This window comes from Corythoichthys intestinalis, chromosome 18 (genome assembly GCF_030265065.1).
Source record: "Corythoichthys intestinalis isolate RoL2023-P3 chromosome 18, ASM3026506v1, whole genome shotgun sequence".
Classification (NCBI taxonomy): domain Eukaryota; kingdom Metazoa; phylum Chordata; class Actinopteri; order Syngnathiformes; family Syngnathidae; genus Corythoichthys; species Corythoichthys intestinalis.
Genome location: NC_080412.1, coordinates 20,572,540 through 20,594,905, shown reverse-complemented (window position 1 = coordinate 20,594,905; position 22,366 = coordinate 20,572,540). Strand labels below are relative to the sequence as shown.

Sequence of the window (22,366 nt, the reverse complement as noted above, 5' to 3'; positions counted from 1 at the left end):
TCAGCGTTGTTCCAATATTATTAATCCTCACAATAACGTTTAGGTTTTGTAAGGATTTTAACGCTGAAACAACATTAATTGAGGGTGCAAAAGTGTTTCTCATGTGTGCAATGACTTTAGGGTAAAATGAACCTTATCTACAATAGTAATTAAATTGAAATTTTAATTAGTATTTATTAAAAACCATTCGGTAAAATATGCAATACAAATACACTATAATCACGAGTAAATAATACTCAATTTTAAAGGGTATTAAGTGATATAATCTGGTTCAAAAGGTTAAGTAAACGTTATCCAAATTATTTGAGTATATTATTGTTGACACATTTAGGTAATATTTACTCAGCAAAATTGGCTAAACTTTAAACTATCAAACTGGGTGTAAATTGTTACCACAATATTATTGAGTAAACTCTATTAGTTGTTTTTTTACAGTGTGTGCTTGAAAAATGGACACTAAAACTCCCTCAAAACTGACCAGTGTACATATATCTGTCACAACTTATCCAAATCTCAAGTAGTAGCATCTGCTCGAAAGTTAGAAAAACTACCACCAGTTTACCAATTAGGATCCATGGCTGGTGTTAAGTAGCAGGTCAGCTGTTTTGTTTTAAAAAAGCAACGTCAAAGATGATCCAGGGATGGAACTCTGACAACAAAATTTATATTTGACATGTCTATCATAACGGCGCACTTGGAAAAGCCTCAAGGACCAAGCCTGGAATTGAACAGTAAGTGGTTCGTTTTGGCTTGAAGTAGCCATTTTGGTCCAATTCCAGAGTTCCAACTAGGGAATTCGCCCAAATGAGCACTGATTGGAAGAAGGCCTCCAAGACAGATGGATGACGATAGATTTTTTGCAGCTTTCTTTTCCCTTTAAATCTTTTTAATTTTATCACTGGCATGTACTTCAATAGATGGCGATCAATTTTAGGATTCAAAACAAAAAACGGGGTCCAAGGGCCTATTCATCTTTTGACTTTATTATTCTTGACAGCCTGTTAATGCCGCCACGAAAAAGTTTTGTATCAAAAATATGTGATGAATTTGACACTAAAAGGGGATGTTACGTTTGGTGTTTGACATGATAAGTTCAGGTAAGTTTGACTTCTTCTTTCGGCGAAAGAAAATCCTTCAAGACTTCCCTCCTACTTTTGCTTGAATGTTTTAATGAGAAGTCAGCATGAGTTGATGTGATTACTACTGATTGACCACTGTGGCAATAATGGCATCATATTATGCTCAATTACACTGCGCAACATTTTACTAAAAGAGAAATCTTTTGGAGAACAGCCACCCCATGCTGAGAAATATTTGACAGTGATAAGATGGGAAGTGAGTAATGCTTAGCATTTCTGGAAGGAACACAAATTGGATTTGGCAGGCAAAGCATTACTCACAATCAATACAAAGGGAAAAATGCTATGTATTAGTTGAAATAGTAAACCAGCCTATAGAAAACCTGCATAAATGAATGGAAGCATGTTTTTTTCATTCATCCCTATCAGTCATAATGGCTTGAACATCTAGCATCGTTAATGACATTGAAACATGAGCGCTCTCACAGCCAATCCTCCAACTTTGAATAAATTGGACATCTATCCGTGCCTAAAACAAACACCTTTTAAAAATTTGAGTGTTATTGGGGTCCATAAACAGAGTACAGGGACCCCTTAATCATCGCGGTTAATGGAGACGAGAACCGACCGTGTAAAGTGAAAAAACGCTAAATAGTCTCACCCCCTCCACCATTTTGTCTCGATATACAGTGCCCTCCATAATTATTGGCACCCCTGAAAAAGATGTGTTTTTTAGCTTCTAATAATTTCTTTTTTATTCAAATAATATGGGAACTTAATGGAAAAAAAGAGAAAAATCCAACCTTCAATACAAGTGCATTCATTCAGTGGGGAAAAAAAATCCCACATAAAGAAAAAAATATTTGACATCAAATGTGTGTCACAATTATTAGCACTAGTGTTGCACCGATACCATTTTTTGGCCCCGATACCGATACCTGGCTGTGCAGTATCGGCCGATACCGATACCATACCGATACCACCCCGATTTTATATATATATATATATATATATATATATATATATATATATATATATATATATATATATATATATATATATATATATTTTTTTTTTTTTCCCCCAAAGAGCTACATAATTGGATGTGAAATCATTGCTATCGAGGCCTTGTCAGGCTGTTGCTTACCTTTGCAAAATAGGAAAAAGTACACTAAACCCTAGTAGACAATAGTTGAATAAACCTTCCGCTCTCAAAGGCCAAAATAGTGCTAAATTTGTGAAATTAATAAAACATGTATAATACTAGCCCAACAGTAAGAAAGTAAAAATAAATTCATAATAATAAACTCTGAATGAACTGAATAAACTTTTTTAAACCTCTCAAAGTCCAAACAGTGCAACTTTCATGAAATTATTGTCACATTCTGCTGCTGGTTAGATTGTGTTTTGTTGCTGGGCGTGGGGGCGTGGCACTTGAATCCAATGCAGGCTCGTCAACGCAGCATTTAAGCACGGGTGATCTCAGAGAAGGCTGCCGAGATATTTGCCTTGCTGATCGCTATTTGACATCTGGCACAATAATCTCGCTACATTTGCTTGTTATGCCCCTGCATTGGGTTTTTCTGTTAGTGTGCTGCTCTCGTTTGTAACCGCTGCCTATCGTCTTAGTTTGTCCGTCGACCAGCTGTCACGGACTCCTTTTGTTATTTCTACTGTCCCGCGATCGCGTGTTATTTTTTGTTTGCAATCATTAAACCCTTTTATGTATCCCCCGCTTGTTGTCTGCTTCGAGGTTCAACCTTGTTTCCGCATTTGCGGACGCTAACAATTATAAGTAATAATAATTGACCACAGCATCCCGTCTCTCCTTTTTTTCGGGAGGTGGGAGTCCCTTATTTCTATTTCTGAAAGGTGGCAAAAATACTTTGGAAACACTTCCCAAATTACTGCGGCAATTCTTTCAGTAAAACACAATAAAAGTAAAGTAGACGAAGTGAACTGACCAGAGATGGTTGCTCCGGTCCAGCGGCCTTCTTCCTCTGGATAGCAGTCCTGCTCTTGCAGGCTCAAACTTGTTGTGTTCGTTCACGTTTCGTCTTCAAATGTTTTATCAAGTTCGAGGTATTGAAACTGGCTGATTTAACTCCACATCTCCAAACTTTCAGGCTGCAAATCTTGCATGCAGCCATTGATTTTAATCGACAGGATTTCTATTTGGAAATATTTCCCGACCTCCGTGGTGCCGCCATATTTCCTGGTTTGTTTTTCGTCCATATGAAAAAGCCCCCTTTTGATTGGTCAGGAGTGGCTATTGGCCCGCTCTCATTGGTCTGGAGCAGGCCAATAGCGATAGCTGCTTGGTGTTCACGTGTCATCACACAACACAGAGACAGAGTGTAGTGAGCGCCAGGAGGAGAAAAAGGCTGTGGTCAAATGTTATAATAATGGACCGGTAAATGGTATCGGCGCAGTCTTTGTTGGTACTCGCCGATACAGATACCACCATTTCGGGCCGGATCGGCGCCCCCTGCCGATACTAGTATCGGTATCGGTGCATCTTTAATTAGCACCCCTGGTGTTAATACTTTGTACAACCCCCTTTTGCCAACAAAACAAGGTCTGGGGACTGAGATGGCCATGGGAGGAGCTTGATTTTGTGTCTGGTGAACCATTTCTGTGTAGAATTGGCCATATGTTTAGGGTCATTGTCTTGCTGAAAGACCCAGTGACGACCCATCTTCAGCTGACCAAAGCACACGGTCCCAGTTAAAGCCTGGGAACGTGTGTATTTTTGTGTGAGACCAAGATTGAGCTTTTTGGCAACAAACACTCGAAGTGGGTCTGGCGTGCCACGAAAGATGCGCATGCTGAAAAGCACCTCAGTCAGTGATGCTGTGGGGCTGTTTCGCTTCCAAAGGCCCTGGGAACCTTGTTAAGGTGCATGCCATCATGAATGCTTTTAAATACCAGGACATTTTAAATCAAAATCTGTTGCCCTCTTCCCGAAAGCTGAAGATGGGTCGTCACTGGGTCTTTCAGTAAGACAATGACCCAAAACATATGGCCAAATCTACACAGAAATGGTTCACCAGACACAAAATCAAGCTCCTCCCATGGCCATCTCAGTCCCCAGACCTTGTTTTGTTGGCAAAAGGGGGTTGTACAAAGTATTAACACCAGGGGTGCTAATAATTGTGACACACATTATTTGATTTGATGTCAAATAATTTTTTCTTTATGTAGGATTTTTTTCCACACTGAATGAATGCACTTGTTTTGAAGGTTGGATTTTTCTCTTTTTTTCGATTAAGGTCCCATATTATTTGAATTAAAAATATATATATATATTAGAAGCTAAAAAACACATCTTTTTCAGGGGTACCAATAATTAGGGCACTGCACGCCGACATGCTCGACATGCCACGATTTACAACTGGTTGCTAGATTTAATTTTTGGCAAAACGCAACAACAAAAAACTAAAATTATGATGATGATTATTTATTTATTTATTTTTTTACCGTATCCGCAATAAAATAAATCAATAAAACCTAAGTTAATTCATACCATCAATGTACCGCCCAGGCCTACTTCTAGGGCTTTTATTTTAGAAAAAACAAATTGCTTTATATTTTGTATCTCTTTTTATTCCCGACGGGCTTATTAAGCACACGAGTGAAATCATTTTGTGAAACTCGCAAGTCAATCAGTCCGTCGGTACGAACCAGAAAGTGGGAGCGAGACTGCCTCGACGCCTCGCACTCAGGTACAATCAATGCCCTTGGCACAGATAGGCATTCCTTTTAATCCAATCGAACGGCATAATCAAGCACAATGGCTGTGATTCCCTCCGGCCTCGAGAGATTTGTTCCAATCGAGCGAGCTGCCAGCGAGGCTTTTGATTGCGAGCCCTGCTCGGGCTGATGAAAAAAGTGGCGATATTTATTTTTTTTCTCTTCATTCCAAGGCTTGCGCTCATAACGGAGTTTGATTTTCAATGAAATTGTTCAGATTTGCAATCGTTTTCACCCCCGTAAGTAATAATAAAAACAGATTGATAAATCGTTCACTGTCTCAGCCCTTTATTTACTTTACAGGCTGTACTCATACAAGTGTTGAAATGTTATTGTTTTAAACATGGGTTTTTTTAACATCCAGTTTTGTTACCAATTTGTCTGTTGTGTTGTCTTTTTGCGATTCTTTCAGTGATAGACGTCCAATCATGTCCCTCTTTTCAGTCTCCTTCTGTGAATATGTATTAGTTTGTGACGAGTAGACGCCCAATCCATTCGGACTGGGAGGCGCTGGCAATGGCAAGCAATGTATCTAAAGATGTTTTTTTTCTATGGCTCAAAAGTGGGTTTAATCGCTTTAACCCAGGGATGTCCAAACCTTTTCCTCCGAGAGCTGCTTTCAGAAAAATCGGAGGATGCGAGGACACATCTTGAGATCGTTCAGCTTTACAGTAATACAGTGGGGCAAATAAGTATTTAGTCAACCACCAATTGTGCAGGTTCTCCTACTTGAAAAGATTAGAGAGGCCTGTAATTGTCAACATGGGTAAACCTCAACCATGAGATACAGAAAACAGAAAATCACATTGTTTGATATTTAAAGAATTTATTTCCAAATTAGAGTGGTAAATAAGTATTTGGTCACCTACAAACAAGCAAGATTTCTGGCTGTCAAAGAGGTCTAACTTCTTCTAACGAGATCTAACGAGGCTCCACTCGTTACCTGTATTAATGGCACCTGTTTTATAAGACACCTGTCCATAACCTCAGTCAGTCACACTCCAAACTCCACTATGGCCAAGACCAAAGAGCTGTCGCAGGACACCAGAGACAAAATTGTAGACCTGCACCAGGCTGGGAAGACTGAATCTGCAATAGGTAAAACCCTTGGTGTAAAGAAATCAAATGTGGGAGCAATTATTAGAAAATGGAAGACATACAAGACCACTGATAATCTCCCTCCATCTGGGGCTCCATGCAAGATCTCACCCCGTGGCGTCAAAATGATAAGAACGATGAGCAAAAATCCCAGAGCCACGCGGGGGGACCTAGTGAATGACCTACAGAGAGCTGGGACCACAGTAACAAAAGCTACTATCAGTAACACAATGCGCCGCCAGGGACTCAAATCCTGCACTGCCAGACGTGTCCCCATGCTGAAGAAAGTACACATCCAGGCCCGTCTGCGGTTCGCTAGAGAGCATTTGGATGATCCAGAAGAGGACTGGGAGAATGTGTTATGGTCAGATGAAACCAAAATAGAACTTTTTGGTAGAAACACAGGTTCTCGTGTTTGGAGGAGAAAGAATGCTGAATTGCATCTGAAGAATACCATACCCACTGTGAAGCATGGGGGTGGAAACATCATGCTTTGGGGCTGGTTTTCTGCAAAGGGACAAGGACGACAGATCTGTGTAAAGGAAAGAATGAATGGGGCCATGTAACGAGAGATTTTGAGTGAAAAACTCCTTCAATCAGCAAGGGCATTGAAGATGAAACATGGCTGGGTCTTTCAGCATGATAATGATCCCAAACACACAGCCAGGGCAACAAAGGAGTGGCTTCGTAAGAAGCATTTCAAGGTCCTGGAGTGGCCTAGCTAGTCTACAGATCTCAACCCCATAGAAAATCTGTGGAGGGAGTTGAAAGTCTGTATTGCCCAACGACAGCCCCAAAACATCACTGCTCTAGAGGAGATCTGCATGGAGGAATGGGCCAAAATACCAGCAACAGTGTGTGAAAAGCTTGTGAAGAGTTTCAGAAAACGTTTGGCCTCCGTTATTGACAACAAATGGTACATAACAAAGTATTGAGATGAACTTTTGGTATTGACCAAATACTTATTTTCCACCATGATTTGCAAATAAATTCTTTAAAAATCAAACAATGTGATTTTCTGGATTTTTCCAGATTCTGTCTCTCATGGTTGAGGTTTACCCATGTTGACAATTACAGGCCTCTCTAATATTTTCAAGTGGAAGAACTTGCACAATTAGTGGTTGACTAAATACTTATTTGCCCCACTGTACATAATACAATGTCTGAGTGAGTGCTCGTCCAAGACTTGTAATTCCATACTTTTTGCTAGAGGTTGTAGACTGAACAGAAGTTTCTTGTGTGGGCCATATTCTATGACATTGTCATCATTTGGGCTGTATTTTGGACACCACTGTTTTAACTGATCCCACAGTTTGATTTTTGAGCATGCTTGATGGGAATTTTGCCTACATTTTTTAAACAAATGCTGTACACTAAAAGGTTTAACTTTCCCCCACCTAAGTAGCAAGCAAGCTGCATGAGGTTGATACTGTACCTTGACTGGCTTCGGGGTGGAGGGAGGAGGAGGTGATGAAGGTGGTGGCAGTGGTGGGTGTGGGGGTGGTGGTGAGAGCATCTGAGTGAGAAGACAAATACATGACAAACTCACAAGGGGCGGATACAAATGAGTGCTTGGGAAAAAAAAAAGTGATGTTTCACCATGCGGGTTTGGAACTGTACGTTGCCGCCTCGCAGCTTGCGTTTTTTGCCGACTCGCACAGCAAGACTACGCTTGTTAGGAGTGATTAAACGTCTTAATGAGCAACGTGTGCTGCTGTCTTGACAAGCAAATGTGCCCGCGCATACATGATGATCAGCAGGAAGGGAAGAAGAGGAGGAATGAAAGTTGGAAGTGAAGAGTAAAGGGCGAGGAGAATGTTTGATGACATGAGGGCAAAATGGGAGGTTTTGCATTAACCAAAGGCAAACAGAGAGATAATTAATCAGCAGAATATTATAAAACAAACCACAAAAACACAAGCTGATTGTGAAGAAATCATCTTTTTGATTTCTTGTATATAGTATTTCAAAATGGCCATCCTGCCATCGATGGCAGTGAGTAGTGCTCTAGAAAGCATCAATTAAGCATCATTTTGTCAACAAAAGACAGAATTTTACGCTATATTCGGTTTCATGTTCAACTTTTGAGAGCAAATGACTATTTTTAAGGATATATTTGGGACAACTAAATGATGTTTGCTGAATTAGCTGCGATCAGTAATCCTCAGCGGTTTCCAACATGGTTATTTTGATAGTTTTGAGGCAAATTGAAAATAATGACCTCCCAAAAGTTTCACGAAGGAGGTAATAAAGTTAATAAAGGTTATAGCGCCGTGGGTAAATGTCTCTGACGAGTGTTCCGAGCTTGTTTTTCATAGGAAAGTGGCTTGTTTGCCTCGGGGCGGATATGTTTCACGGAGACCCTACAAATCTGCACAGTTGTTCGTCTTTAACAACGAGCACTCAAGCTACAAGTAAATGGAGTCATTTAAAGAGAAGGCTCAGCAGAAGTGCGCCCGGAGCCACTGGCACGAGTGCAGCTGAAGACCTTCAGGTGAGTTGGACCCCTCTGGTGAACAACGTGCTTTTAATTCATCGTCAGCGGCGTCTTTTAAAGCCAACCTTGACGAAACAAAACAATTTTGCGAGAGAAGAATGACTCCGTTGGGTTGCGCGCTGGCAGGAAAAGCGTGAAACCCAACTCGGCTCGGGGGCGGTTTGTCAATCCTGTTGTCGAGCAGATGTTTGGAATCATCAGTGGCATCTTTTGGATCATTTTGCATTGATCTTCATGGGTGCATTGTGCAAAAATATCAAAAAAGAACCAAGTACATTGTGAGATTGGGATCACATGACACAGAAAGAAGGAAAATTTGCACTAAAAATAAAAACAAGAGTGCGCTACTGACAATACAGAGTCATTTTTTAATTGCCCTCATAATTTTATTATCACCATTTTCGAAACTATCATATATTAACTCATTGTCTGCGCCTCCCAGTTTAAATAAATTGGAAATCTAGCACTGTCAATGATATTAATTATATTCTTTAATTACGTTTCTTTTTTGTGGAGTTGTCTGATATGTAGTCGATATTATCGGTCGATAAAAGGATTTTAAAAATGATATCGGATAATATCGACATCGGTTTTTCATTATCGGTTTTGGGCCAATATGCATGTTGCCTTCAAAGTGAATGTTAAAGCCTTCTGGCTTTGTACAACAATATAGTGGTGCAATATAGGCACTTTGCCCATAATTTCAGTTGAAGTAGTTGTCCTATTTGTTAACAGAATGCTTATTTGCAAAACCTTGAAGTTGTTACATTTATCATTATTGAAGCATCCAGTGGGGTATCGCCATACAATTAGACATAACATGTTAAGTCCACGACCGCATATATTGTTGGTCTTGGATTTTTGGAGTTGGACAATATCGGGAAATCGGTCATCGATTAAAAAGTCAAAATCAGACAACTCTACTTTTTCCCTCTTTGCGTAAATTATAAAACAAAAAAAGCTATAAACAAACACAAAATACTCTTTAAAAAAGCTTAAATAAAAAAAGACAAAACTGCAGTTAGTCTTTTTTGATTCCAAATGTTTCTCAACTTTTGTAATTAAAAACAAAAAGGGAATTTTTGTTTGTTTGTATTTTTTATTTCTTTATTATTGATCAACTACACAGTGGTGATGGGAGCCATAACCACAGTTTATTTCTGATTTTATTCATTATATACATATATTTTCATGAACATTTTAATTGTTGATAATTTTCTTCAATCAGAAAAATAGTAAAAATACTGACAAATAAAAAATATCATAATTGGGCCTTGACATCGCTTCTAAATACAGTATGTGGACCTCCCATTTCGGGTCATGTAGGCCAGACTTGTAGTATAGACTAACCCGAGCAAAACGACCGTAAATACCCCGTCTGCCATTGCTGGGGTGTTCCGCCAGCAGCACACACAGCTCACAGATGCTAGAGTTACTAACCGACCATTGAAAAACGAGATCGTCTCGTATTCAGAAACAAAAGTATGCCTCCCGTATGAAGCTTACAAGGTACACGCTCTGTCCTGTATTGCCATGAAAATTGAAAGTAGTGTTTTATTTGTAGGACGAACTAATACTTGTACGGTGCTTTTCAAGAATATGCAGGGAAACGCATTCCCCCGCTTCTCCTGCTTTCTGACCAATGAGCTGACAGAACAATGACAATCTCACTCATCTCATTGGTCGATGGACTGTGGGTTGTGGGTTGACAACATCGGGTGTGGGAGACAAGAAGTTTGAGTGAAGCTTGAATAAAAAGCATATTCAAAATGATGATAATTTTTTTCCCGGTTCTTCTCTGTGTACTTTATTTTGACTATATTATTATTTTTGCGCTCTGTCAATATCATTTGCATTTTCACATTATATTTGGAGTGATCATTTGCGAAACTTATTGGTGAGGGGACTTTGAACGCACCTCAGTTCATGTTTGCACTTTGAAAAAAGTATTAAAAATACATAGCCAGTAATTATCGTTTTTCAATGTGCTTACAGTATATCACTCAGAAATGCACCTAATTCAGGTTTGAGTAAATTTTTTATACTGCAATTACCGTATTCATTAAAAAAAAAAAAAAAAAAACTCACTTGGACATACAAAAAAATAATTATAGGATGATGGTTAGGCCGGTCGTTTCTACCAATGAAGTGTCCCTTATTTTTATTTTCAGGGAAATGGCAACTCTAGCAGCAGCTAACATGACTGTTTACATTGACTGATGCTGGGCTGCTACTGAGGTATGATAACACCCCAGTAATGGCAGCCATCACAGAGAGTGATGTCCACAAACTTGGATTATACCAAATCTTAATATTGTGGACCACCTGACCCAAAATGTGATGTCCATTTTGTAGACACCAGGTCTTTATGCGGCAAAGTTTATAAAAATAGCCACTTGCTCTATAAATGGTTAACTGAGAACATGAACATGTGATCTCCACACCTGAAGACCAGAGCCGAGAGTCGAACCCAGATCCCCAAATTGCAGAACTGTGAGGCAAATGTAGTCACTACGACGCTAAAATCATTTAGCTGATATCTACACAGCTAATGATATTTTCAGACTGGCAATTTGAATTCTCCCAAAGACATTTGGGCACTGCTATGGAGTTTTAAAATGGCATAGAAATGTAAAGCAGTCAAATAAGTAAGACTCTAGAGCCGGACGAAGAGGGTGGCGGCAGAGGAGGAAAATTGGGTTATTGGTCGCCTGTAAACAAGCCGAGAGCTTTTGGCTCCCGCTCACATGAGGGAAAAGCCTAATGGTTGTGTTTTCTCACCCCTGCGAAGTTAGGGCCATTTGGCAAGACCCCCCGACACATTCTTTTCGCCCGCTAACGCTGTTAGTGTCAGCCGGTCTTTCTCTCCCCTCCATCACGCGGGGGTCACAATAGGCTGGGATTCAACGTATTAGAGGGGGAAGCTGGGGGCGACCGCATTTGTTTTGTCTGGAATGGAGGCGGCGGGCGCACTTTATCATTGGGTTACACGGTCACAATACGCAGTGTTGTGATGATATTGCGGCCCACTATGAAACAAATGCTGTGCAGAGGATATAAAACAAACGCTAGGCAAGTTTGTGTATCCTGCTGAAAATGCTGGTCATAAAAAACATGTTTCATTATATTTTTTCTAAAATATGGACGCATGTGTGTCAAAAGTGTGCGTGTGAGCGTTTACGCGCACACATCTGTTCTGGTTTTGTACCTGTTTACATAAAATACTTTGTGCTGAATTATCTGTGCATGAAAAGAGTTTTATAATTAATGGTTTGACAGATTGAAATGAGCCACACATTTAACAACAATTATCACACCACCAAAGAAAGGTACAATTGATTCAGCCAAAGGATTATTAATCTAATTTTTTTGCTCTTAACTCATTCGCTACCATTCACGGTGATAGACGTACATTCCCTTTGAAGAGGGAGGTTCAAATGGATTGGACGTCTTCTATTGACAACCTATTCACATGATTAATTTATCATCGTCAACGGCACTGGAATAAGGAAGACATCATAATCTACAGTATTTTGGTAAAGTGGTACCTCTACATATGAATTTAATTAATTCCAGAACCTAGTTTGTAACTCGAAATGGTCGTATGTCAAGTGGGATTTTCCCATAAGAATACATTATAATTTGATCAATTCGTTCCACGGCCCAAAAACTGATACTAAAGCCTTAATAAATACCGCTGGAGTTATTACAAATAGGAATTACACATAGCAAAACAAATAAATTATACATAGAAATCGGAATAATACTATAATAACAATAATTATGTCACTAATCGGGTTCTAATTAGGCATGTGCCGGGATGAGATTGTGACGGTATGATAACCTTAAGCAAAAATATCACGGTTTCACGGTATTGCGGTTATAGCTCTAAAATGCGTCATTTTTAGAGCTGTCAAACAATTAAAAATTTTAATATAGTTAATCAGAGTTTAAAACTTAATCCTAATTAATCGCAATTCTCACCATCTCTAAAATATGCCATATTTTTCTGTAAATTGTTGTTGGAATGGAAAGATATGACAAGACTGATATATACATTCAACATACTGTACATAAGTACTGTATTTGTTTATTATAACAATAAATCCACAAGATGGCATTAACATTATTTCTGTTAAAGGGATCCACGGATAGAAAGACTTGTAGTTCTTAAAAGACAAATGTTAGTACAAGTTATAGTAATTTTATATTAAAACCCCTCTTAATGTTTTTGTTTTAATAAAATTTGTAAAATGTTTCAATAAAATTTGTAAAATTTTCAATCAAAAAATAAACTAGTAGCTCGCCTATGTTGACATCACCAAGCGGGACGTCACATGGACTCCCTGCCGTTCTTCCACAGTGTTGTAACTACGTAAGGTAGTGATTGAAATACACCACAAGTTGTCAATGGCGAGTTTAATTAGAAATCAAGCCACTGAGTGTTTTTTGTCCCTTGACTGACGCTGTAGTTCCCTTTTTACTGGTCCATCACGGTCATTTGAGTGCTGGCTTCACAACGTACGAGACCTCTGATAGTTTGTATGTTGTGACTAAATATTTCCATCCAGTGTATGTGTTGAACTAAAGTAAATGTTTGAATAGTGTTTGATCAAAGTCTGAGTAAGTTTTTGTGTATTTTGCATAGCTATTTTGATTGGGAATGCCACTTCTCTTTGCACTGTTGTTTAACTGTGTGAAAATAGGGCCTTTTTAATACAGATTGAAGTGCTTTTCTTTTAGTTAACATTTTTTTTTTTTTTTGAGGGATAGGAATATTATTTTTGTTGTGCTTTCACTAAATGATACTTATGTTTGTTGTGAAGGAGTTGCCGAAGCTTATGCCAATAAACAGCGCGGTCCAATGAATGCCTGTGTCTACTCGCCATTTTGTAATATTCTGATATATAATTATCCGAGACACCTTGAAGTGCACGCGGCGTCAATGTTGTTTACTCAGATGATGCAGGAGTGAGTTAGAGTTACCGCCTGCCGAGAGTCGTAAACTGTGTTAATGTTGAAGCTGAATGTGCTAATAAAGAGACAAAGTGCCAGCATGTCGCGTGTAGTATACCTTTGTTAAGAAAAAGCACAAAACAAGAAACCTTTCTCTGCCTCTTAGCTCTCAATCTGCAAAAAACGGGGTCATTGTAATCTGTTTGAGGCAATGCATGAGCGGGTCATTCCGCGCATGCGTTAAATGAAATGCGTCAAATATTTTAACCTAACAGGATTTTTATATTTCAAAACAACATATTGGAACATAAGTATAATGAAATACTCTAAATAAAATTAAAATGAATGCAGTCCTTCAGGTGAGCCTAAACCCTCAGCCACAGCGCAACATTATTGTCATCAGAACAAAAATAATTGAATTATTGTCCAATTTCTGTATTTATTTTACCGCCACTAAACACACTAAACAGGCTGGAGTCAACTCTTGTAGCTGGTGGGAAACATTTATAACAGCGTTTATTAACCTTTAATTTTGGTTAAAGCGACGGGTGGTCATGTAAATGCAAAATCATATTGGAGGTATTGCCTCCTCTGGCAGCCATCCTCCGCAAACATGTTTTACATGTCGGTTGGCCTTTTTCCTCTCAACCACGGCTGCCTGTAACTTTTCTGTAGCTGAAGTATTCCCATACCAGCGATTTTGTTTTCTTCGAGGGGGTGAAAAATATCAGGAGTTTCATCTCCTCCAGCCATCGTGTTGCACAGCTGACTCTCTGACTCACTGAGCAGGGGGAGAGGTAAGCCCTGCAGCTGCAAGCAAGGCATTTCTCCCTCCGGGACAAAAAAAATTGCTAATACCGTAGGAACGGTATGGCGGAATATTTTAGTGGTTTTGAAACCGTGACGTTTTCATAACACGGTATACCTTGAAACCGGTAACCGGCACATGTCTAGAGCGTACCAACTCTCTCGATAACAGGGGGGTGTCCTAAAAACTAGCTAGCAGGAACGTAGCACAAACGAATGGCACCACTTCTGAACCATTTTGTTGTAAATGAGGGGCTTAGAGGGATGTCATCACTCGAAATTAGTATCTCAAGCTCCCAATTTACTGCAAAATGGACCCGAATTTGTGTTATGACACCCCTCTGTTATTGAGAGGGTTGGTACGCTCCATTAGCCGCGGGAGCTAAACTGAGGAAAAGCTACGAGTGACGTCACCACTCGAAATTAAATTAACATCATTTTTATATAAATTTGCGGGGTGGGGGCAACTTCATGGAGGTCCGTATAGATGGTCACAAAGCACATTTAAAGTGTATAAAGTGTCGTCCTTTTTTTTTTAAACTTCCGGGTCATCCTCTTGCTGTTGTGTTGCGTGATTTTGCTGCTGTGCTGTGAGCAGTTTGCTGCTGTGCTACGAGCTATTTGCTGTCGTGTTGTTGCAGTTGGGATTCGTGCTTTGGCCAATTTGCAATCGCGGTTTAGGAATTGAGGATCGTGTTGTGACAATTTGCATTCGTGCTACGAGCCATTTGCTGTCGTGTTGTGGCAATTGGGGTTTGTGCTTTTGCCAATTTGTAATCGCGCTTTAGGAATTGGGGATCGTGTTGTGGCAGTTTGCATTCGTGCATTTTCTTTTGCAAAGCGTTTGCAATTTGGGCTCGTGCTTTTTTCTATTTGCAAAGTGTTTGGACTTTGCATTTCGCCTGAGAGGTTTGCATTTCGCCTGACACCTCTCGGCCACCGTAAGAAAGGCTTCAAAAGCTGTCAAAATACACTCTACACATTTTACGATGCCTTTTATCTCTCTATATAGGTAATACGGCGTCATTACAGATTGAGCGCAATGAGTGAGAGGGTCGTGCAGCGCATATATTAATAGGGTTAACGTGGCACATATCTTAATAAATTAATTTCCGCCGTTATCGGGATATTTTTGATAACCCTACCTTGAGCCTAAATTAAAGACTCTGGGTGAGTGTAGCATATTATGTCTGTAACGTTAAATAAAACTAGAAAACGATTTAATTAAAATATACTGTATATATATTAAAAAAAGGCATGGCCGATATTTTTCTGCCGATTCCGATACTTTGAAAATGACGTGATCGGGACATCTCTAATTGTTACCTTAACTTATAAAGACTGGCGAGCGGAGGATCGTAGACATATTCCGGCCATATTGTCCAGCCAGTTCACTAACGCGCAAAGCATGCTCATAATTTTATATCAATTCCAGCTTAATTTCAATGCTGAGCGTCACTTTTCCCCTTTTTCACCACCTGCACTAACCTTCTTGGGACTCATTTTTATTTCTCTCACATGAAAATACGTTGTGCGTCTGTCATGTGGGAAAACAATGACATTGTGATCATGTCGTCACATGTTGAGACAAATGACGAGTCAAATTTTATCTCGGATGTCGAAAGGATCGTATATCGATGCGATCGTATGTTGAGGTACCCCTGTATTTTCCTTTTTCCTAGACTTCCACATTTTTGGTTTCCAGTTTTGGTGAAGAATCATTTCAGCTCATTACTAATTCAGACAGATGCATTTTTGACATATGAGCTCTGACTTTTATACCTTTAGGGGCATCATTGTGTTTTGTGTGTTTGGAAACAATGATGTGATGTGCTGTGTTGGTGGGGGGCAACAGGCAATCTGATCTAATGCATGTGTGTCAGACTTTTTTAAAACGATTTCCAGCCTTTACATAAGAAATGTGGCTCTTTTCCTCTCATCTTTTGTTCATTTTTTTCTCACTGTGGGGAGGGCGTGGGTGGACTTCTGGAGGAGTTGATACGCCACCATTTCAAAAGCTTTGACAATAGCAACCTGGTACGGAATTAAAATAATTATGGGCAGGGTTAGAGACGAACAACATAATTGCCACAGGTTTTTAAGATTTGCTTCATATTGTCACATCATGCACGATTATTTCCTGACTTAATACAACATGGATTTGTTTTTCTTCTCAATCAAAGAAAGTGCAATGTTAAAGATTATGTACACAATGTGCAAATATAGGACAATTTAAGAAACTGTATAAAGATATGATTTTCAAAAATTATAAGGATGAGGGAGATGTGGATAATTAGGTGTGTTGCGACAATTGTGACACATACAGTAGTTCTGGTATGGGATATTATGGTTATTTATTTGTTTATGTTTTTCTGGGTTTGATTAATGCACTAAGCTTTTTTGACGTTTGTGTATAGTGCAAGCTGTAGAGTTATGGGTGGGATTATTTTATACATGTGTTAAATAAGAATGTATTACGCCACGAGAACATATATATATATATATATAGATTAGGGCTGTCAAAATTATCGCGTTAACGGGCGGTAATTAATTTTTAAAAATTAATCACGTTAAAATATTTGACACAATTAACGCACATGCCCCGCTCAAACAGATTTAAATGACAGTACAGAGAAATGCCCACATGTTAATTGTGTTTTATGGGGTTTTGCCGCCCTCTGCTGGCGCTTGGGTGCGACTGATTTTATAGGCTTCAGCACCCATGAGCATTGTGCAAGTAATTATTGACATCAACAATGGCGGGTTTATTTTTTGATTGAAATTTTTACAAATTGTATTAAAACGAAAACATTAAGAGAGGTTTTAATATAAAATTTCTAAAACTTGTACTAACATTTATCTTTTAAGAACTACGAGTCTTTCTATCCATGGATCGCTTTAACAGAATGTTAATAATGTTAATGCCATCTTGTTGATTTATTGTTATAATAAACAAATACAGTCCCTATGTACCGTATGTTGAATGTATATATCCATCTCGTGTCTTATCTTTCCATTCCAACAATAATTTACAGAAAAATATGGCATATTTTATAGATGGTTTGAATTACGATTAATTGCGATTAATTACGATTAAATTAATTTTTAAGCTGTAATTAACTCGATTAAAAAATTTAATCGTTTGACAGCCCTAATATACATATATATACATATATATATGTATTTGCCCTTTTTTACCCTGGAAAACCCCGTTTACAGACGTCGCGCAACCATTTTTGTTTCAACCCAGCCATGAAAACAAGGTAAGTAATCATATTTATTATTCAAAATGTCTGTCATTTTTAGCTTAGAATCATTAATTGATGTCTAATATTTTGTTTGAAAAAAAAAAAAAAGACTAAAAAGTTGTTCACTCGCATATTTTAAACTTTTAAACAAATTACATCACAAAAAAAATGGCGTCTAAAAATGTCACAGATATCCATCTCAACTATCGCAAAAAATTTTTATTACTTACTATATGTTAGATGATAAATTATCGATCCAAATACAAGAAAAAGTTTAAAAGGGTAAGTACAGGTATATGAAAAAGAAATTCTCGACCACTCCTTGATGTTTGCAATTTCTGCATCGCGACCCTTGTTATATTACCATGTTTCAACCATAACATCCCCCCAAAATGCAGCTGTGGCCATTCACAGCTGTGTCTTGACACTCAGTGATACATGCGACATGGAGTTTTCGGATCGAAACAAGGTAAGTACGCGATAATATCTCCTTAAAGTCATGGCGTCTGTAATTTTGCTCTAGCATGCTCTCACCTTCAGATAGGGTTTTGCTGTTTAAAAAACTTTTTTTTTTTTTTTTAAATGGCCTCCTTTCCTAAAGTTTTCTTCCCCCGGAAAATTGAGATTTTAAGCTTTCCAATGATGTATCACACATGCATATCGGACAATTTTGAAATTTGGCCAAATTGGGGGTCTCAGAGCAGAACTTCATGTCACCTGAGTGTTTTCCGCCATATATATGAAAGTTGTCTGATACTCGGTCCTCTGTTTGAAGTGCACTGTTTAAGCCCCTCTTGCTGTAAGTCATTTGTGTTACAATCACATTTTTACACAGTGGCCATATTGCTATTTATAATGCATTGATTCACATTTTCAAATTATATAACAGTCCTCTTGGGCGAATTTATCCTGATTTATCGTTATCGAGGTAAATCTACTCCATTTATCGTGATAAGTACGTAAGGCCATATCCTTCAGCCCTAATGTAAAGTGATGATTATTAATTAAATGTGAATGTTATATAAAAGGGCAAATTACTGTTACTGTAATTATTATTATACACTTATTGTTTCCTTCGTATTTAAAACTAAATGGGAATGGCGTACTGCACGCATGCTATTTTTAGACCGTGACGTCACATCGTAAAGCGGAAGTAAAGCCGAAGTGGGACATTATAGACCCGCCTTCGCATAGAAACAACGTAATTTTTGCTACTTTTCTCCAGTAATCTTTCAAATCGAACATGCCGATCACACATTGCTTTTTTGGGACTTGTAAAAACGACTCTAGACATTACGACACATGAAGGATGTTTTCATAAGTTTCCAGAAACCAAAAACTCGGGAGGAAAAAATGTGAAGACCGAATAAACTTGCGCGGACTTTAACATCAGTTTGGTGAATTCATTCACATTTCATACGCAGTAAACATTTTGTTGGGTTGGCATGGTCTTTCAGAGGACAAAGAGGTAAGCCATTTTTATATTTTTAACTTATTTTTTTAGCGTAACGTTGTGCCGTACTGCTTCTGTCTGACAATAAATGACCTGAAAAGAATTACAATGGTCTCGGACTACCACTGTTGCAGTTACAGTTCCTGTTATATAATAAACAACTTTAGTAAGGGGGAAGTGTAAATAAATTATAGAATTAAGATTTGTTATCAATGAAAACATTTAAAGTGTTCGTTGGCTGTCATTCAGTAGCATTTGCGATCGCTACACAAAGCTAACTAAATTACCCCCAAGAACGGTCAGAGATGTAGGACAACCAGAGGATATATAAGAAAGACAGGGCTGATAGTAAAGGATAACTTGTTGAAACAGGAGAATGTCATTGTGAGTCGCGCCGATAAATAAGCTAAGGCTATGCTTAGGTCGGCTCGTTTTTTTCGTCTTTTTCAGCCTTCGACACTCAAGCCATCTCTTTAACTGAACATTTTTGTGTTCTTCCACATCTTTGCCAGTGAATATGGCACCAGGCACATTATTTTCGGAGAGAATTGGTAGGTTTAGCTCTGTAAACATCTCCTTCGTACATGATTTCCATTCATTTCCTATTAGGGACAAACGGTGGCTTGTCCCTACAGTAGCTAATGTCATGAATATTAATGAGCGGAAGTGACCTGTTGCTTGCGGTACGCCATTTGTGGGTAGCTTCTACAGAATGATAACAATAAATAAAACCAAAATAACTGATCTTCTTTGGGCCAGTGGAGGGAGCTAAATAACCACCATGCCTTTATTTGAATCCAATGTAAGTGAAAATGTCTGTGAGACTTTAAGACATAGTGAAACGGCACTATAACACTGCGGCCAAGAGGCTCCAGGAAAAATTTTGCCTAGGGCGGCAAATTGTTTAGAGCCGCTCCTGCTTTCAATGCAATTATATCACTCAAGCCGCTTTCAAATACAACCTGTAGTCCGGTAATGTAATGGTTTGAAGCGGTTAACGTTTACCCGAAATTTTCAAAACTACGACACAATGTTATCCTCTCCAGTTACCATGCAATTTCCTCTAATTACTATGCGATATGTAGGATTCAATTAAAATAACGTAGTGTTACCAACATTGAGGTGTTGCATTGTTGACAGTAACGTTAATTTTCTTTCACATGGTGCATTTGAATGCATTCACCAGCATGGAAATGCATGAACCACAAAGACGAAGGCACGACGCTACACAGGCAACACTGTCCTATGCTGTTTCATCGAGCTCCTCATTAGCGCGACTTGCCGCACTGTAAACAAAACCTTCTCTGTCGGCGTCCGTCAAGCATCCCTCGCGTAGCGAAACAACAAAATAAAATCTTTTCACTCTTCCAATTCTCCAGGACAATAGATGGCAAATTATCTATGGAAGGTGAAATTGAAGTCATTTGGCACGGAAGAGTGAGCACATTTGAGCGTAATGTTGGAGGAGAGGAGGGGTCGTGAGGGGTCTTGATGTTATTGCTTCTAACAGTGCGAAATGTGCTATGATAATGTGGCAATGAGTGAACTGCTCAGAGAAGAACAACAGGAAGAAATCAAGTAATGGAATGTTATTAAGGTGTTGACATAGTTTGATCTTTAGAAATGCAGGAGGCGACCTTTCAGTTAACTGGAATACAGCTGAAATGAACTCGGACTGGGTGATACGCTTGATGATTATGGTGGCGAAAATTCGAATCATTTCATGAGAATTAACTCATTGGCTGCCATGGACAGTGATAGACGTGCAATCCATTCATTCGCTGCCAGCCCTCCTAGTTCAAATGGACTGGAAGTCTACCAGTGAAAAACATTTAAATTCACAGCAGGAGAATAAAAACAGTCAAATGACTGGACGTCTATTATCGTCAATGGCGCTGACAGAGTTAACATAAATTGAATTTTTACTCAATCGAAATCTGGCTTTTGATAGGAACGTTGAAAATCCAAAGCCCTGACCAAAACAAGCACTATTCTTAAAAGTGTCGAAACCTACATTTTTTTTCGAGTTTTGGTCTTTGTGAAGGGGGAAAAAAATGGAGCAATTAAGGCACAGTGGTACTTTGTCATGAGTCACCATGCTCGTGACTCATAAACCATTCCCTCTAAAATAAATGAAAATGACAGTTACAGCATTACTAAAAGAATAACCTTACAAAAATGGCTGTTTTTTAATCAGGAAAATAACACCAAAAATATTACACACTAACTTTAATAGAATGTATAGATTTAAACATTCATTCTTCTTCACTAATACGTTGATGAATGAATGAATTGTGGCAATATATGAGCGACTTGGCCACCAGGCGGCAGTATAATGTAATTAATAATAATAATAATAATAATAATGAACTATTGTGTGACTGAGCTTCATTAGTCCTTTTTTTGCAGAGGATAAAGAATATACGCCTGAGAGAATCATTATTTTTGTATAGTGTTGCACATTTCAAAAATGCATGACATTATTATACCACACCATAGAGTAGTAGCTGCTATTTAAGTCCTTATAAGGTGTTTTGCATTGTTTTTTAGGATTAAGCTAAATGTACTTTTCAAAGTCAAAGCTTACAGCTGAAGTATGCGTAATTCTCTGGATGTTTTGTTTAGTGTGAGAATAAACTTTCATAGAGATGGCAATAAACAGCTAAAAGAGTCTTTTTGGAAATAATGTTTACTATTTCCGAATACGATGCTTCTTGTAAAGCGCATTGACTTCTATGCCAGCACACAACACTCGTAAATTACATTCTTGCTGGCAAAACATTGGCCGAATGATGTCTCATAAACTTGTAAGTGGAGTAACTCTTACCTGGACCACCACTTTATTGTCATGCCCTCACATAGGATAAAGTTATTTGTTTTGCAAGAAAGTCATCTTATGATGACAAGAAAATGTGAATTGTGCTGGAATATGACAAATTTGGAATACTTCTGAAATATGATTGATTAAATTCTTTTCTGTGCTATACATGAAATCCAAAGCTTGTGTATCGGAATTCACACACAAAAAAAGATACAGAAATTTAGTGTATAGTTGGTGGGCGTACCATATACGTAGAGGACATAGTCGTCATAAGACTCCCCCAAAGAGTTGGCCGCCACGCAGCGATACGTTCCGTTGTAGGATTTGTTGAGGTTTTCGATGTACAGGTCAGCCCCAGTGATGACGGCGTGGGACGGAACGTCGTCGTCGACTTTCACCCAGTTCACTCGCTGTGGCCTGAAAATAAATGTTGAAACAACTTTAACACTTCCAGTGCTTCTATTGATAATAGACTTCCAATGATTTGGCTCTTTTCATACATCTGCTGATAATTTACATTAGTTTGTCACAAGTAGACGTCAAATCCATTTGAAGTACCGTCATTTTCCGACTATAATAACTAATTTTTTTCCTCATTTAGAATCCTGTGGCTTAAAGACCAGTGCGGCTTATCTGTTGATTTATTTGGGTTAA

At 38.6% G+C, this 22,366-nt stretch overlaps 1 protein-coding gene across 6 annotated transcripts in view; it reads right to left on the bottom strand.

Annotated features, from left to right (window-relative positions):
* Positions 1-22,366, bottom strand: part of cadm1a (cell adhesion molecule 1a) — a 621,004-nt gene that overhangs the window by 67,336 nt on the left and 531,302 nt on the right. For 4 of the 6 annotated variants that reach the window (XM_057820018.1, XM_057820019.1, XM_057820022.1 and 1 more), the window contains exons 8-9: positions 21,957-22,129; positions 7,366-7,446 (exon numbers count right to left, since the gene is read on the bottom strand). In XM_057820018.1, coding sequence (XP_057676001.1) covers positions 7,366-7,446; positions 21,957-22,129 — 254 coding nt within the window. The remainder of the gene's footprint in view (positions 1-7,365; positions 7,447-21,956; positions 22,130-22,366) is intronic. The other 2 variants (XM_057820020.1, XM_057820021.1) reach the window with 1 other exon arrangement.